This window comes from Canis lupus, chromosome 4, assembly GCF_011100685.1.
Source record: "Canis lupus familiaris isolate Mischka breed German Shepherd chromosome 4, alternate assembly UU_Cfam_GSD_1.0, whole genome shotgun sequence".
Lineage (NCBI taxonomy): Eukaryota > Metazoa > Chordata > Mammalia > Carnivora > Canidae > Canis > Canis lupus.
Genome location: NC_049225.1, coordinates 44,338,762 through 44,357,613, shown reverse-complemented (window position 1 = coordinate 44,357,613; position 18,852 = coordinate 44,338,762). Strand labels below are relative to the sequence as shown.

General features: G+C 46.0%; 1 protein-coding gene and 1 long non-coding RNA gene across 11 annotated transcripts in view; one reads left to right on the top strand and one right to left on the bottom strand.

Moving 5' to 3' along the window:
• The window catches only part of TENM2 (teneurin transmembrane protein 2), a 644,816-nt gene extending 631,799 nt beyond the window's left edge, over positions 1–13,017 (top strand). For 7 of the 10 annotated variants that reach the window (XM_038534811.1, XM_038534806.1, XM_038534815.1 and 4 more), the window contains 2 exons: positions 9,273–9,403; positions 11,031–13,017. In XM_038534811.1, coding sequence (XP_038390739.1) covers positions 9,273–9,403; positions 11,031–11,792 — 893 coding nt within the window. In that variant the 3' untranslated portion in view covers positions 11,793–13,017. The remainder of the gene's footprint in view (positions 1–9,272; positions 9,404–11,030) is intronic. The other 3 variants (XM_038534814.1, XM_038534807.1, XM_038534808.1) reach the window with 1 other exon arrangement.
• The window catches only part of LOC119871515, a 51,427-nt gene that overhangs the window by 27,882 nt on the left and 4,693 nt on the right, over positions 1–18,852 (bottom strand). Inside the window, exon 2 of the long non-coding RNA XR_005358281.1 lies at positions 15,648–15,781. This is a non-coding gene — a long non-coding RNA (uncharacterized LOC119871515). The remainder of the gene's footprint in view (positions 1–15,647; positions 15,782–18,852) is intronic.

The following is an 18,852-nucleotide window of genomic DNA, read 5'->3' as shown; positions in this document are numbered from 1 at the left end:
AAGCATCCCTATCTCTTATCTCATTCAGATATCTCCAACCATCTATACATTCATTCAACAAATCTTTTCATAATATCTAACATATACTAACATCCATCTCCTCACCCACATATCTCTACTCATCTATCCATCCATTAACCATTCAACAAATCTTTTCATAATATATGACATATACTAAGTATTAGAGATGCAGTGGACAGCTAGATAAAATCCTTATCCTCAGGTAAATAAGAAATCAGGAAGGATGAATGGATTGATCGATTGATCCAAAGAGATCAACTTTCAGTCATCCTACCTGTCCATGCATTATAGAGAAACAAGAGTAGGGACCCCCACTCCAAGGCCCCCAAGTTCCAGGAAACTCACAGCTCTTGACCAGGAGCCAAGAAAACATCAAACCCAAAGGGTCCCTACCCTCAGGTGACTAGGAGTCACTCGTCCATCCTCAAGAAAGGAAATAGCAGCTAGCTGAGCACACAGCTGCCATCAAGGTCCCATGCTGCAGGACGACCATAAAGATCAACTTGTGGCCATGCTGTATCTCATTGTCACATTCCAGAGCCTTTGAAGTTGAACCCAGCATCCCCTACAGCCAAAGAAGCTGGTACTTTTTGAGCCCAGGAGCTATGGCCAAGCTAGTTCTGTCCTATTATCCCCACCACACCTCATCGAGAGGCCCTGCATATACTCTGCCATGGTCTCTCTTCCCCATGGCTTAGCCTGTTATACCTCAGTTACTGTACTTTCAAATTAAAGGACCTCTCAGGAAAACATCTGTACATACATAACTTCAGATAACAATAAGTGCTATGAAGATAAAACAGGATAAGGGGTTAGAGAATAATGGGTAGGATCTTCTATATCTAGGGTGCTCACAGAGGACTTTCTGAGGAAGTAGCATTTGAGCAGAGAGCTTTATGAAGTGAGGAAGGGTGTTCTTGACATAGGAGACAGTGTGAATGGGAAGGCAGACCATGCCTATCTGAGCCTTAGGAGAATTCCCTCACCCTCCAGAATGTGCTTCCCAAAATGTGGCTTGGCATTGGATAACTTAGGGATGAGTCTGCCAGAGTGAAACAAAAAGAGAGCCCTAGGAGGGGACTGAATGGAAATTAGAGTTGCCAAGGTCCAAACAAAATCACTCATAGAGCACTAACTCACTGACCCTCCTCAACTACTTCCCTGGTTCTCCTGAAAAGGAAAAAAAAAATTATCAGAATTTTCTGAACAGCAATATGACTTTCCTCATTCCAGTGCCTCACAGAGACTCAATACATGGGAATCAAACCAAGTGGAACTAAGTCCAACAAAATTGAATCCAGAAACCATCGAAAGAGTCAAAAATAAAAGGTAGTGTTAGAGAAGCACATGCATAGAGCTGATGTGAGCAGTCAAAGCCGGGGAAAGCAGGGCCCAGGCAGAGCAGAGAGTCAGACCAGGCACAAGCCCACACCTGCTGCCCGTTCAAGATGAGCTGCCCCCTGGAGAGTGGATCCCAGCAGAGAAACACCAAATCATTCTCTGCTGTTTGAATGTTGGCTAATCTGTAAACCCCGTCTAAATTAGTCTTAATTTGCCACTTAGGAGACGAGCAAAGTGGTTGAACTTGCTGCTCACAATTTAAGCAGAAGAAGTAATTAAGATGTAGTCAGGAGGAACGCAGAGAACAGAACCTTCTCTCTCTGGTGCACAAAAAAAAAAAATCATTGATGTTTTGGAAACAGAGCTTTCTGAATGCAAGAGGCAGCTGCTGAGGCTGGAGGAGGTTCTACTTCCTCCTGAGAATGCAAACACAAAGGAGAACAGCATAGAGTACCCATGAGTTCAAAGGCACCTGGGCTGGAGCAGAGGTGTAGCCACCAGGAAGGGGTGAAGGAGGGCCAGAAGTGGTTCTTTTCCCACTCACAGACTCCAAAGCAGCACCCTAACAGGTATTTTTTTAAGGTAATATACTGACAATTAATACATCTGTGATAACCAGATATTAGAGGAAAGGATGTAAAAAACAGTCTGGGAGAAAGACTCCCTTCCCGACAACCTGCAAGGCCTCAGTCTTTCCCAGTTCTGACATCACAGGAAACTCCTCAGTCCCAGACAAATGGGGAGCCATGCCCAGCCCCAAGCATGGCCTGTAATTCAGACCTGTTCTTTCCGATGTTAGAATCTGAGTACATCTCAAGACCCCGATGTTGGCCTTGCTCATCATTCACTGTGTCACTTGGATAAGATCTTAAACTTTCTGAAGTGTCATTTCTTCATCAGCAAAATGGTGGTCATCATAGTGCTCACCCTATGGGGCTGCTAAAAGTAAATGAGGCCTGCCGTGTAAGGTGCCTAGCACAGTGCTAAAGCTAAAAAAAAAAAAAATGGTAGCGACGCATTTGTTAGTTTGAAGCAGCCATGGACTTGGACATGGGGGAGTCCATAGATGAAGAGTGCAGATACCACCTCTGTATAATTTTCTGAGGAATGTAGGGAGGGGTCTCCAGATCCACTCTGAAACAGATTCAAATTCTGGCCTGAATGGCACTGCTTTGGCAAACCTGACACCCCAGACAAATATAAGTTAAACAAACACCCTAGATGTCACTCACAAGGGCTTATATTTTCTCCCTACCCCTTCCCTCTGGCGAGTCTTTGGGCTTACAAACCCCAGGCACATGTGAGCATGGTGGGATTTTATGGAGTAGAATTTCCCTAAGTGAGGAGGATGGCACAACCTCCCTCTCACATTACCCTCTTCTCAGATCTACACTTAACACCTAAGATGCTGTTCTGACAGCGTTTTTGGAGAGAGAGAATATGCTCAGCGGCCATAACATCATCACATGCCCTAAAGAACATAAGAGGCAGACAGAAATGAGCCATTAGGAGGGGCCACCTCATCAGCACCTGCCCCAAAGGCTCCCTCTCTACAGACTGTGTAGGGTGCCTGTCACCAGAAACATTAATTACTTCAAAAAGGAAGAAGGCTATTTGTGTGGTGCCAGAGGTGTCTTCTGCAGAATGGAGGAGATGAGAACTTGAATAAACATTTCAGAATAGGTTTAGACTCAGAAACTAAGCCATGTTAAAAGCTTTAAGGAAAAGAAAGTAGATGACATGCGCTCTCAGCCTTCATGGGATCGGCCATTAAAATTCTGGTCTCAGAGGCAGGGGCTTCTCAACATCACTTCTTTGAGTACTAGGGAAGGGTCCCTGCAGCGAAAAGATCAGGGTGTGGAGAGTCTTGGTGGGCAAGACCACTCTTGCCTCTCTTGGAATTCCCCACATATCCTACATGTTCCTGATGAAAGATGGGATGATTTTATATGGTATACAGATGAGGTATTAAATACATGGAAACACAGATGGGGAAAATTCATCTCTTTAGGGCTCTTTTTATTCTTTCAATTCAGTTGAGGAGAACGTCTCCACCTGATGCTGGTATGTACTTCACACCTCATTAACACTTCCAATCTCCCCTTTTAACAAAGAGAGTAGGTCTGAGACTCCCTCAGTAGCAGGTAACAAAAATCATGCTCTAATTTATTTGCATTGCATTGTTTTGTTTTATTTTTACAGTTATTTTCTGTTTGCATCAAGTAAGTCTGCCTTCCCATTTGTGATAGACATAAAGCTTCTTTTTTTTTTTTTTAAGTGGACTTAGGTGAAACAGGCAAATTTATTTTTTAAATCAGTAAGTCAATACTACTACAGGTGATACCTGGATATGGCAAAAACAATTGTGACCATGAATACCCAAAGTTAGAAAATCCATCCTCTACAGCATCCAGCACCTACCTTGCACAGAATAGGTGCTCTGTAAATATACGATCATTGCTGATTATAACCAGGCTTCCCTCTGCTTGATGCAGAACCTACTTTTTAAGGCAATTGTAAATCTCTATTCTTAAGATTCTTACATAGTAACTACACATCTTAGTGATAGCCCAAGTTATTGAAGGAACCAGTCAGCCTGTGCCCAAGGATGATGGATGGACTGTATATCCCAGATTCCCTCTAATCAGAAGGTTCTTTTATGCTGATATATTTAGTAGCAAAGTCAACATTAAATTCCTCACAGCAGTCCCAGGGCAGGAGGTAGTTATACCTTACTTAACGTCTTCAGAAGTATGCTCCCAGGCACCATTAGCTCCTCTGTCACTGCTTAAACTACTGAGGGTAGCTTTTGCCACATATATTCAGTATTCTTTCATTCATTCATTCCATGGATACTTATCAAACACCAATTTTGTGCCAGGCCTTTATAGGACCTAGGAGGACATTAGTGGATAAAACAAAAATTTTAAGTCCCTGCACTAGTAGAACTCACAATCTCAGTAAGGGAGACAGAGAGTAAACAATAAATACACAAATGATACAGCATATTAGAATGTGATTACTTTGGGGGTAGGGGGTGAAAGATGAACAGAGTAAGGGGACTTGGAATTGTTGGAAGTGGAGAATGAGGGAAGGGAAGGTTTAAAAGGGTTTTAAATGTGGTGATTGGGTTTGCCTTATTCAAGAGGCAACATTTGAACAAGACTTGAAAGAGGAGGGGATCCCTGGATGGCTCAGCAGTTTAGTACCTGCCTTCAGCCCAGGGTGTGATCCTGGGGACCCGGATCTGGGGCTCCCTCCATGGAGCCTACTTCTCCCTCTGCCTAGGTCTCTGCTCTCTCTCTCTCTCTCTCATGAATAAATAAACAAAATTTAAAATAAAACTTAAGGGCAGCCCTGGTGGCGCAGCGGTTTGGCTCCGCCTGCAGCCTGGGGTATGATCCTGGAGACCCGAGATCGAGTCCCACGTCGGGCTCCCTGCATGGAGCCTGCTTCTCCCTCTACCTGTGTCTCTGCCTCTCTCTGTGTGTCTATGAATGGATGGATAAAGTCTTAATAAAATAAATCTGTTTAAAAAAATAAAAATAAAATAAAACTTAAAAGAGGCGAAGTGGGGGGACACCTGAGTGGCTCAGTGGTTGAGTGTCTGCCTTCGGCTCAGGGCGTGACCCCAGGTCTGGGGATCGATTTCCATATCAGGCTCCCTGCATGGAGCCTGCCTCTCTCTCTCTAATGAATAAATAAATAAATCTTAAAAAAAAAAAAAAAAAAAAAAAAAGGAAGAAGAAGAAGAGAAGGGCACCTGGCTAGCTCAGTTGGTTAAACATCTGCCTTTGACTCAGGTCATGATCTCAGGGTCCTGGGATCAAGTCCTGCATTTGGCTCCCTGCTCAGCAGGGATTCTGCTTCTCCCTTTGCCTCTGTCTCTGCACCCCCCCACTGCTCTCTTGTGCTCTGTCTCTCAAATAAATAAATAAAATCTTTAAAAAAAAAAGACTTGAAGGAGGTGAGAGAGCCAAAAAATACTTTTAGAGAACACTCTGGGAAGAGGAGCTTGTCAGTGTAAAGACCCCAAGATGAGTGTATGCCTGGCATGTTCAAGAAATAGCATCAAGGCTGGAGCTGTGTGGGCAAGGGAGAGAGCAAGAGAACAGGAGGTCAGACAGATAATAGACGAGGTCCTTAGAGACCAGTGGGAAGACTTTGGCCTCTTCATTGAGAAAAATGAAAAAAAAAAAAGAGAGAGAGAGAGAAATGAGGGTTCCCTGGGTGTTCTGAGCAAGGGAATGGCATGGTCTGCTCCAGGTTTAAGGGCTCATTCTGGCTACGATGCTGATAAATTATGTGGGACAGAAAGGTGGAAGCAGCGAGGCCAGTTAGAAGTTCAGGTGAGGGATAATGAGCCAGAGTTGACGTTTTGAAGTGATAGCAAGTGGACACAGATTCTGGATCTATTTTAAAAGTAAAAACAAAGGATTTAACCATACAACACAGCAAATTTCACACCTAGGTATGTATATAAGCAAGAGAACTGAAAACAGGTTTTCGAACAAAAATCTGTACAGAGATATTCATAGCAACATTATTCATAATAGTAAATAATAAAAACAACCCAGATACCCATTAACTGATGAACAGATAAACAAAGTGTGTTATACCCAAACAATGGAATATTATTTGTCCATAAAAAGAAATGAACTCTATTGATAATGTGGTACAACATGGATGAACCTTGAATACATTATGCTAAGTGAAGGAAACCGGGCACAAAAGGCCACATATTGTATGATTGCATTTATAAGAAACGTCCAGAATAAGCAAATCCATAGAGATAGAAAGCAGTTTGGTGGTTAGCAGGGACTGAGGAGAAAAGAGAATGCAAAATGACTGCTTAGGGCATGAAGAAAATGTTCTGGAATTAAATAGTAATGATGGTTGTACAACATGGTGAATGTACTAGAAGCCACTGAATTATGCACTTAAAAATGGTTAAAATTGTCAATTTTGTTATCTCAATTTAAAAAAGCAAAGGATTCATCAATGGATTTAGATATGAAGAGTAAAGAAAAGAAAGGGGTCAGGGATGGTGGCTAGGAGGATGGAATGGCCGTTATCTGGGATGGAAAAGTGTGTGGATGGGACAGGTTTGGGGAAGATCAGGAGTCCAGTTTTGGACAAAAATCTGAAATGTAATTACATATAGTAGTTTGGAGCTCAAAGAGATGTCAGGATGTAGATATAAATTTTAGAGTCAGCATCAATATATTGATGGTAATTAGAGCCCTAAGGATGGATAAGATCACCATGTCCGTGAGAGTAGATAGAGTGGAGAAGTTTGTAGACTTAAGTCTAGGGTATTCCAACACTAAAGAGATCAGGAGGCAAATACGGAAGAACCAAAAAGGAACAAGGAGTAGCTACCAAAGTAGGAGAAGGACAAATGAATGTGTTGTCCAGAGAGTCAAGAAAAAAAGAAAGGTAGGAGCATTCAACTTGTCAAGTACTTATAATAAGTAAGATAAGGACCCAGATTAATATCAGACTTAGCAACATGGAGGTAATTTTGTGACCTTGATAAGAGTTGCTACATTGGATAGTTAGGGACAAAGCCTGATTCAAAGGAGAATGGGAAATAAGGAGTCCAGAGAAATCTTTTGATCCTGAGAAGTTTTTGTCAAGGAAGGTGGGAGAAATGGTTGGTAGCAAATGGGAAAAGGGATAAAAAAGGATTTCTTGTAAGGTAGGACATTTGGTAGCATGTCTGCATGCTGACAGGTTTGATCCAACAGAAGAGGAGTAACTTGATACCATGAGAGGGAGAGAGTGTCACTGGAGTGATGTCCTTGGGTGGACAAAATAAAAGATGCTACCTACTGCATACATAGAGGGTTGACTTTAGCAGTTAATCTAGAGTAACAAGAAGAAGGTGGGGAATATGGTTACAGATGCTGGAAGGCCAGTTAAGGTGATGAGAGTTTAGAGGAATTCCCCTCTGGCTGCGTTGGGTTTTTTCAGAATAGGAAACAAGGTCAGCTGTTCTAATGAGAAGGGGAAACAGATGTTGAGGGTTTTAGGAAAGATAAGATGTAACATCACCCAGAAGATTAGAAGAATCTCGGATGGAGGAAGGCACAACTGGGGTTCAGGAATTTAAAGTGACACCAGTCAGTGTAGTTCTGTTTATTTCTCTAGTCACTTTCTGCTGCACGGGTATAAATAAAGAATAGGGCAAACAACATGGATTAACCAAAATTGTGATTTCACCAAGCAAGTGTGATAAAGTGAGAAAGGGACAGAGTGAGAATATCTATGAGGAATGATTCTAATGATTGGCCATGGACATGTGCTAGGTAGGAAAAGAGACCAAGATGTTGAGGAATAGGGACAAGAAGCTAAGGATAGCATGAAGATCCTAGGGAGGAGGGGAGAGGACTAAGGAGCATGTGTGTCAGATCATAAAAAGGAGTAAATTAGGAAGAGTCCAGGTGGTGGTCAGAGGATGATGTGCATGAAATTGAGATAGTGGGGAATCAGAATTATTGGTGATGACAGGGTCCAGAGGATGGGGGGGAGGGAGTGGTCATCAAAGGAATGAAGATACCAGTGCTTATAAAACGGAATCACTAAGAATGAATTTAGGAACAGAGGTGGCAAGAAGGCCAGTGAAGCAGAAAAGCACCATGAAATGCAGGTGAGTGATTAGCCTGGGGTCAGTAATGACTGCAGCAAGGAGCACTTGTATCTCCAGGCCCACCGATGGTAGAAGTGGGAAGCTGCAGGGCATGATGTTGCGGTGCCTCTTATAAACAGAGATAAGGAGCCTAAGAAGGGGACTCCTTCTAGACCCCAGATCAATGGCATGGGTGAGGCTGTGAGTGCTGCAAGGGATGGATGTCCAGGGCTCTCTACCAATCACTGTGGAAGGAGGCATCCTAGGGACTGCAGTCTTACTCTGAAAGCCTGAATCATTCAATGGACCCATGGGGCAAGAGGCATAAATCCCAAAGCAAGGGACTCAGCCATGACCCTGGCAGGGGAAGGGAAGTCTTACTCTGAGAGCGTGAGAGCTCTCTCCTGGCCTCTTTTTGAAGAGTAGGCATCTGAGAAAAGGGTCTCAGGAGCCAGAAGACTTTGTGCATTCCACATACTTTTGGAACCCCCTTTCCATAATGAGCCAGCCTCAGTGCAGCCCCCAACACGTGCCAATGTCCACACACAGTGTTAATAATCATCACTTATGGGCAGCCCGGGTGGCTCAGCTGTTTAGTGCTGCCTTCAGCCCAGGGTGTGATCCTGGAGACCCGGGATCGAGTCCCATGTCAGGCTCCCTGCATGGAGCCTGCTTCTCCCTCTGCCTGTGTCTCTGTGTGTCTCTCATGAATAAATGAATAAAATCTTAAAAAAAATAATCATCATCATCACTTATCCATTTAGTTGATCATTGTACCCCCAGCTTCCAAACACACCGACTGGCCTATAACAGATACTCCCTATAATACTTTAAATGAAGGAGTTCATATTTACTGAGCAATATATGTGCCAGGCACTGTCACAAGCCCTTTATGTGGATTTCTCCCTCTGCTTTCCCAAGAACCTAGAAAGAAACATAGGTACAGTTATCATCCCAATTCATATCTGAGAACACAAAGCTTAGAGAGCCTCAGGAACTTTACCCAAGGTCACATGGTAAGGGGATTCTAAACTAAATCTTACTCCAGGACTGGCCCTCAATTGGGGATTATCAGGTGATCAAGGTTGGAAGGACATCCTTCCCAGGACTGATGTAAAGCGGCTCTGGGTCTGGACCAGGAGACTTTCACAAGCTTTTGCCTCCCTCCCCTGCTGGACTCCACACCCAACCACCCCTTTTGTTTTGTTCTCTCTCCAAGATCCTCAACTGCTTTCCATCCATCATGATTCAGAAATCTTTATTTTTGTTTCCACCGTAGATGTGAAAAGCTGGCTTGTGATGTTTGGATTTCAGCTTAGCAACATAATTCCTGGCTTCCCAAGAGCCAAAATGTATTTCGTGCCTCCTCCCTATGAATTGTCAGAGAGTCAAGCCAGTGAGAATGGACAGGTAAGCAGAGGTTCCTGCCAAGAATCTGAATGATTGTCCTCATTCCCTTTTGCAAACAGAACCGCATGGGAGCCAAGGGCATGTCAGTAGAGGAGGCAAACATCAGAGCTGGGTATAAAAAGGTGCATGAAACATTGTGACTTCCCACGAAAGTGAATGTCAGTGCCGTCACCTGTCTGGCATAGCACATTTTTCTTCCCAACCTCAATTATTACCTTAATTGTGGTATCATTATCTGCTCAGTATATACCCTTGAGTCACTCCTTGATTAACAACAGCACAGAGAAATCTAGCAGCAACCTACCATCTGCACTGCCTATAAGATCATAACCCTTTTGGCTTTTATGGGACATAATATAACTGTGGTTTGCAGTTTCTATCCCATTAAAGAACATTTTTATGCCTGACATAAAACCTCAGCGTTTTATGGCCCAAATGTATACAGATTAAGTTTTCGGAATGTAATTTGTGCTTGGGTCTTTCAGTGATGACCAAGAGATGGTCAGTTTCCATCTGGGTGCTCCTGAAACCTCTGGCAGACAGGAGGGGTGGGCATCAGTGTTCAGATAACCCCTGTTATAGGACAGTGCCCAGCAACATAAAAGTCTGAAAGGTCTCATCTGCTCTGAATAATCATCCACACTATGTAACTAAAGAGAGACAAAGAGGAGCCGGTGGGTAATTGAGAACAACCTTCTCTCAGTTCTGCCCTGTGGGGACCACTCAGTGGATGAATAGCCATCATTTCTCTCATTTATCTAAGTGCCGTTACCTCCCAAACACAGCCTCTTCCATTATCCCAGTCTGTCCCCCAACCACCAATTGAGAGGAGTTGTAATTTGTGAGTAGAGAGCTCAAGGCCAAGGAGACAATGGTGATTTCGTCCCTCTGCAGAACCAGGGCTAGGATCCAAAGCAAATGACTCAGAGCCCGAGGATATTCCCTCTGGCCCACAAAGCCAGAACCTTAGTCTGGTGCCTCGCCAACAATATGCACACAAACCACCTAGGGTATGTCTTGCTAAGATGCAGCTTCTGACTCAGTGGGTCTGGATGAGGCCTGAGATTCTGCTTCTCTAACAAGGCAAGTCCCGGCGATTCTTCTGCTACTAGTCATGCTTTGAGTAGCAAGGTCTTAACCCAAGGAAGTTAATGAATACCCTGGGCATTGGCCTCAAAGAAAATCTAGGTCACAGCAGCAGGGTTCATAGCTTCTCAAACGAACACCCTGCCCTTTGGGTCAGGATATTCCTCGGTCTGAAGTGTGCAAGGCAGCTGCCAAACCATCCGAGAGCAGAGTGACTCTCTCTTCTCCAATAATGGAGAAACATGGTAAGTGGGTAGGCCTGGGTACAGATGTCAACAAGGTGGCGGACCTCTGCACTGTCCTTTTAGTCAGGGTCACAGTTACAAGGCAGACAGGCCACAGCATCAGAGCACTGGGAACCAGCCAGCCTGTGCTAGTTTCAAAAGGTAGGACTATGTTAGCTCATATCATTACAGGTATAAGCCTAGTTCTTGCCGAGAGTCCAAGCATTTCCCGGACTCTTTTTTAATGAGCTGCTCGGCCCATGCAAAGAGCTGCCTGGACCATCATCTCAGCCTTCTGTGTTTTCTTCTGCCCACAGCTCATTACAGGTGTCCAGCAGACAACAGAGAGGCATAATCAGGCCTTCATGGCTCTGGAAGGGCAGGTCATCTCTAAAAAGCTCCATGCCAACATCCGAGAGAAAGCAGGCCACTGGTTTGCCACCACCACACCCATCATCGGCAAAGGCATCATGTTTGCCATCAAAGAAGGACAAGTGACCACCGGTGTGTCCAGCATCGCCAGCGAGGACAGCCGCAAGGTGGCTTCCGTGCTGAACAACGCCTACTACCTGGACAAGATGCACTACAGCATCGAGGGCAAGGACACCCACTACTTTGTGAAGATCGGCTCGGCCGACGGCGACCTGGTCACGCTGGGCACCACGATCGGCCGCAAGGTGCTGGAGAGCGGGGTGAATGTAACCGTGTCGCAGCCCACGCTGCTGGTCAACGGCAGGACTCGAAGGTTCACCAACATTGAATTCCAGTACTCCACGCTGCTGCTCAGCATCCGCTATGGCCTCACCCCCGATACCCTGGACGAAGAGAAGGCTCGCGTCCTGGACCAGGCGAGACAGAGGGCCCTGGGCACCGCCTGGGCCAAGGAGCAGCAGAAAGCCAGGGACGGGAGAGAGGGGAGCCGCCTGTGGACCGAGGGTGAGAAGCAGCAGCTCCTGAGCACGGGACGTGTGCAAGGTTATGAGGGATATTACGTGCTTCCTGTAGAGCAATACCCAGAGCTTGCAGACAGTAGCAGCAACATCCAGTTTTTAAGACAGAATGAGATGGGAAAGAGGTAACAAAATAATCTGCTGCCATTCCTTGTCTGGATGGCTCAGCGGGAGTAACTGTTATCTCCTCTCCTAAGGAGATGAAGACCTACCAGGGGCACTAGGCCAGGCTGCTTTAGGATATCAAGTGGCAAGAAAGCTCACATTTTTTGAGTTCAAATGCTACTGTCCAAGCAAGAAGTCCCACATCCTGAAGTAGACTAAAGCCTGGCTGAAAATTCTGAGGAAAACAAAACAAACGAATGAATGAACACACACAACATGTTCCGAGTTCCCCTAAAATATGACCCACTTGTTCTGGGTCTACACAGGAAAAAAAAAAAAAAAAAAAAAAAGAAGAAGAAGAAGAAAAGACACAAGATGTCTAAAAGGAGCAAAAGAACAGAAAAACAAAACAAAAACACAAAAAAAAACAGAAAGCAAACCATATATACCGACCGAAAAACAAAGCCGTGAAGACGAGAAGGCCTCATATCCTATTACCTCACTCATCCACACGTGAGCGACGCAGAGACATCCGCCAGGGCCGGCGTCACAGACCAGCTGAGGAAACCGAATCAGACTGCTTGTTGGACAAATACTACAGACGTTTTCGTTTAAACAAATACAGGTGCATTTAAAACACGACTTTGGGGGTGATTTGTGTGTAGCGACTGGGGAGGGGGGGGATAAAAGTGAAAGAGTGAGCACTGGAAATACTTTTTAAAGAAAAAAAAAAAAAGAAAAACACACAAAAAAAAGGAAATTAATATCAAAAATCAAAGCGAAATAATACCGTTCAGCACTTAAACTCTCAGGTCCCAACTTAGTCCGGCCTGAGCTAATTTATTTGAGCGCAGAGTGTAAAATTTAATTCAAAATGGTGGCTATAATCACTACAGATAAATTTCATACTCTTTTGTCTTTGAAGATTCCATTGTGGACAGTAATACGCAGTTACAGGGTGTAGTCTGTTTAGATTCCGTAGTTCGTGGGTATCAGTTGCAGTAGAGGTGTGGCATTGTGACACTCTTTTGCTAACGGGCACCACTTCAGATCACCCTGTACATACATAAGCCTCAAGGCACAATCACTGTTTCAGATTTAAAATTATTAGTGTGTTTGTTTGGTCCAGAAACTGAGACAATCACATGACAGTCACCACGAGGAGAGAAAATAAAAAAATTCAAAAAAAAAAAAAAAAAAAAAACCCACAAAAACAAAAAAAAAAAATAAAGAAAAACAAAAAAAAAAAGTCTAATAAGAACTTTGGTACAGGAACTTTTTTGTAATATACATGTATGAATTGTTCATCGAGTTTTTATATTAATTTTAATTTGCTGCTAAGCAAAGACTAGGGACAGGCAAAGATAATTTATGGCAAAGTGTTTAAATTGTTTATACATAAATAAAGTCTCTAAAACTCCTGTGGACACTGGTCTTCTGTGGAAATGCTTTGAGGTGAGGACAAGGGAGAGGCTGCTGAGAAGCATAGGCTGAGCTGGTATTTCGAACTTTGGGAGGAGCTTTTGTTAGGGGCTCCCCAGACTGCTCTAAACAACAGAGTGATCTCTGCCTGCGCCTGCCGCCCCCTCTCTGCGTGGAACCGGGGTGAAGAAAAAGTCTGAACGGGGGGTGGGGACAGTGAGGACCCTCACACCTAGCCCTGCATGGAGCGGTCCCTCCAGCCTTCGAGGGACAATCAGGCTTCCCCTGATGCTGAGTTCTGCTTCTGGAAAGTGCTGGCCGGAAGTGAGGGCAAACACTCTTGCCTCACTGGGAGGTGTGCCTGTATCTGTATCTATAGTTTCTTCCAGATTAAGTGACCCCCAAACTTGCACACTTGGGGCAACCCAAGTAAGGAGAGCGCTTATGATACGGACGAATTTTTTTTCCACCAAACCCACAGAGTAATATTATCATCAATAGCTAGTACTTACTGATGCTTACTAATGCCAACAAGAGTGGTAAGTGCTCTGCATACAACACATTCATTTCATCCCCATCTTTCATTCATTCAGCAGCATTACACCGAAGGCTTGTCACGCACCGGGTCCTGTGCTAAGTTCTGGGGATAAAGGAGGTGGGTAGACAAAAACGTGGGTCCTCACCTCTCAAAACTTGGGTCAGGAATGTAGACAAATAATCATCAAATCATTCCACTAACTAGTGAAAATGGCAGGGGTGTTAAGCACCAAGAGGATGTATGAAGCAATGAAAAAAAAATTTTTTTTAATTTTTTTTAATTTTTTTTTTTAAGTAAAGACATTTAAAGCCATGGAAGCTCATAACTGGAGAGGTGACCTAGACTGAGAATGCACAAAAGTGGCTAGGGTCTGAAGGCAAGCATTAGCCAGGTGAAGAGCAAGGAACGCACTCCAGAACCCGGGGGCCGGTCTATACAAAGGGACGGTGTTGAGCCAGGCTGAAACACAGAAGAGGTTGGCAGGAATCAGAAGATGCACAGGCTGGGAGTGGCGGGGCGGGGGGGGGGGGGGGGGGGGGGGGGGGTAAGAGGGGGTCTCCTTTTTTTTTTTTTTTTAATTAAAAACAAGAGGGAGTCTGTTTTAATTTCATAAGGAAGTGCTCCGCATGCAGTGTGGAAAACAGGCAGGGGAATCAGACGTTGTCACCTGAGTGAGATAACAGAGAAGGCTGGTGGCCACTGGCCTAAGAGGGAGGCGTTTTGGACTACAGCAGGAAGTGGAAATGAATCAAGTGGCTAGACTGCAAGAATGAACTCCTAGTAGCATTCACTTTGCAGGTGAGGAAACTGAGGCTAATTACCCCCTAGCTGGTAAGTGGTGGAATCAGATTCCAGTCCAGCTGTGACTGATTTCAGAAGCTCCCCAGGAGGTCTAGTTAGCATACCGCAGAGACCCCCTCCAGCGCTCTGAGGCACTGCTGCCAGGCCAGGGGCCATGTCCCCAGGTGGAAGGATGGGGAGAGAGAGGCCAGGCTAGCCTGCTTTACATCAGGTGCCAGGTCTCATGGGCCCAGTTAGCATCAGCAGCAGAGCAAGCTATGATCATCTAGTAAAGCAAACAGGAGAACAAAAAGGTTTCCAACAACTTCCCTCTCAGAAGCACATAAGAACACTTTTGCCCAGTGCAGTGAGTTTGGGCCATTTCCCTTCAGGAAGGAGACAGGGGACAGCTCCTCCTGTGTGCTTTGACCACCTGCCTTGTCTAATCCGATTGGTGTCAGGACCACTTGGATATGTACTCACAGAAGAGAATCCAGCTGGTCATGGGGCAGCCTGAATCCTGGTTCAGTGGGAGCTATGGAGGGGTTAACCACTATGTTCCATCTCCCCGGGGTAGAAGCAGCCAGTGGGACCAACCACAACAGAATCAATCCCAGACAAGAAGCAAGGAGCTCGCTCAACCCAGAACTCTGTCCCAACTAGACTCAGTTGGCAGACACACAGTGTGGCACACAGGAAATCACAGGTCACCGGAAATTCACTAGAACCTGAAACTCCTCTCGCATGCCAACCATCTTTGAATTATTCATGAGTTTCCTACTATACCTAGCCCAGTCCAACCCCTCACAATACACACGCATGAACCCACAAACTGGGAGAGGGAGAGCGCCTTGGGTAAAAATCCTCTCCTGCCTTTCCTCAGGCTAGTCCTAAAATGACAGGATGGAATGCTTGACCTCTCCCAGAGTATGTGCACCTTGATACAGAATTCTGGAAAGGCAGCGCAGGGGATACATTTGGGCACTGTGAAGTCAGCCTGCTTGGAAACAAATCTTACCTGGACCACTGACTGAACATGAGAGCTGGAGATGGTTACCTCTATTAATTAGGGTACATAGCAATAGGTGCTGTAAGAGATAAATCCAACATAAGTTAACATGGAAAAGTTGAATTCTTACTCATATAGCTGTCCACTGTAGGTCAGGGATGGGAATGGCTCTGCTCCACGCTGGTCATTCAGGGTCCCAGCCTCCTTTCATCTTGTGGCTCAGTCTCCTACATCCTCAGAATTGAGGACATCCCCTCCACTGAGCTGGTTGAAGAAGAAAGATCCAAGGCCACATGTGTAACTATTTTATTTTTAATGAACCACACCTGACAATGAGGCCTAGCCTCCTCCAACCCCCAGCCATTCTCTTATATCCGTGGACCCACGTACTGCAAGAGACTAGAGAATGTCATGTATGACCTTTAGAAGAAAAGGAGACTGGGTGCTGGTGAGCCCAAGCAGTCTCTGGCATGTAACTCAATGTCTAAGAGCCTCTCTTTCCTCACCTGTACACGAGGATGGGTAAACACAAGGCTGCAAACCTGCTATGATGATTAAGTGGAATATTGCATGTTTCATGACCTATGGTAAGTTCTCAGGAAATGTTAGTTTTTATTATTTTTAAATCTTTGCTCCAAGCACAGGTTTTCTAAGCATGGAAATGGAGGAATCAGCCCATCGTCATATGGTAGAAATTTTTATGTAGGATTTGGGAGGATGGAGGAGGCCCTTCCCTCAAATACCACACAGTGTGGCCGCCTCCCTTCTCCCCAACCTAGGGAACATGACTAGGTACTTCCAGTGTGAGACTCTGGCTCACAGTCTCAAGGGCTCTTCAAGAAGGTTGACATTTGGAAGGTTGGAGGTCTCAGCAACATGAAGACTGGCCCTCCACATTTAATCACCAAGCAGAGTTTTGTTCCTGGCACTGTCAGAAGCTGGGCACACAAAGCTAAGTACATCATGGTCCAAGATCTCACCGTCTAAGGTGTGAGGAGAAACAAGCCCATCAATGGGACACAAGGGCACATAGAAGTGATGCACAAAAATGTGAAGCCCAGAGGAAAGGGCTGCAAGTTCTCTACAGGAGCATTTGAGCTGAGTCTTCCCAGGTAAGAGAATGCTAGTCAGAAAAGCTGGAAGAGGGCACTCCGGACGGAGAATGGGTGCTACAGATGGGAGGGAGAAAAGATACGCAAGTCCACTGGGGAGAAGTTCAGAAAGGCTGGAGCAATGGTTACAAGCGAGCCCCCTGGCTACGTATTAGAATCACTTGGGGGACTTTCTCAATAGACCCACAACCTCCAGGTCCCGGGCCAACTAAACCAGAACCCCAGGGGCAGGGTTCCGGGCACGGATAGGTGCCAAAGCTCCCCAGGTGATCTGAACATGCAGCCGGGACTGAGAAGCACCAGGTCAGAGCCTAACAGGAGGTGTGTGGACTGGGATGAGGCGTGTCAGAGAGAATGAGGCGGGAATGAAAATCAGACCTGGAAGTTGAACATTCTCCTGTGGGGCATGGAGCGGGCCTAGGGGAGGTCCTCCAGGACTGGGAAATGCTTGATTAGCAAAGTGGGCAGAGAAGAGGGGCCAACAGAGCAGAGCTTGGGAGACAGCAACAGTTGCACTGTTGGAATGTACCAGGCCAGATGAGGGCCATCTGGGGTGAGGGGTGAGGACAGAGGGAGAGCTCCCCAGAACACCATTACAGAAATGAGGAGGAGGTGCAGAACTCCCTCAGAGGTGCGGAAGTGTCCATACAAGGTTGACCACCAGGGGCCGGATCCCAGGCCGCTCTGCAGGGAATGCATCAGATACACCCACGTCCCGGCTCCCCACCTCACCCTGATGAAAGGACACAACACCTGTGGGGAGGGGGAGTCTAGCCGAGGCTCACCTCCAGAAATCCTCTGAGGGGCCCAAGGTGGGACTTCCCAGGATAGTTCTGGTCCACCACGCCCCCACCCCAAGCCCCCCCTTCCTTCCTGAGGCAGCTGGGCAGCCTGACCTCTGAGGCCCGGAGCTGGTTCTCTCGCTGTGCCTCAGCCCTCCAGAAGCAAGGCTGTGCCGGCTGGGGGCTCTTCCCCCACTGACTTCACCTTTTTCCCCAAAGCTTCACCCTCCCCAGAGAGCACTTCGTCCTGTAAGTGCTGGGCTTGCCATTTGGCCACTAGATGGCGGCCTTTCCTGTAAAAATCTTCCGAGAGCTTCGCCCGGCAGCTCCAGGCTGTTTTACATGCAAAAGGCACTTGGCAGCGCCCAGCACTTCACAAGCGCATATTGAACGGTTAGCAGTTACTATTCAAGGAAAACAGCGTAACATTTTTGAATTTCGGTCTTCAGAGTCAAAAACAAAAAACAAGTCCCACTGCTGTCCTTTCTAGCTAAGCAGGGTCTCTTAACTTCTGAAGACACAGTTTCCTCCCCCTGTAAAATGGGTGTAATACCATCTCGCAGGATTGCTGTAATGAACGCCCAATCCAGTGCCTGGCCTATGGGAATGGCTATTGACTGATCACCAATAACTATTATCCTTGGCCTATGAGGACTGCAGGTGGGATCCCTGCCCTAAGACTAGCTGCACACATATCCCAGTCCTGAAGCCTGACCTGTAAAGGAGTCAAGCTTCCATTGCCCGCCCCGCTTCACCCTCCTACCACATAAGCTACATAAAGTAAAAGGGCCTTGCTCTGCAAGCAGGCCAAGGGTGGGAAGCCTGTGGGACAACTTTCCCAGTGGCCATCCTGCCAGAGATGAACTAGGAATGCCAGTTATGAGGGTAATGGGGGTAGGAGGTGACCACTTAGCATCTAAACCAGCTTCACAGCCCTCACCAGGGCTCCAGGGTCCCCAGGCCTGGGGAGAACACAACAAAATCTCCTCTTGCCTGCCCCCACCCGTCTTTAGTGTTCCATGGGGGTAGCCACTTGCATGAAACATTCACCTTCATTCTCTCCCCTTCCCCCTGCTTCTCTATATCCTTTCAATAGCTCCCCACCCTGGTCTCCTTCTCCCTCTGAACCAATTCTAGTGGCAGTAAAAGCAATCTCCTTGCACTTACACATTCATAAACGCTTTTGCCCAAATTGATTGATTTGAACTTTACCACCACCTGAGAGATCCTGAGGAACTTGGAGAGCTGAGGTAACCAGAGGTTACACAACAAAACAGGTGCCTCCCAGGTGGCTGGAAGTCCTCCTGTTTCTAGTCAACCACCATATCCAGTCCCAGGTCACTCCCCGCATGGTCTCTGAACTTAATATTATCTCAGCCAAATACATGCAGATTTTATTCTAAGACAGGGCCCCTGACCAGAAGTAATCTGCTCAGTCCCT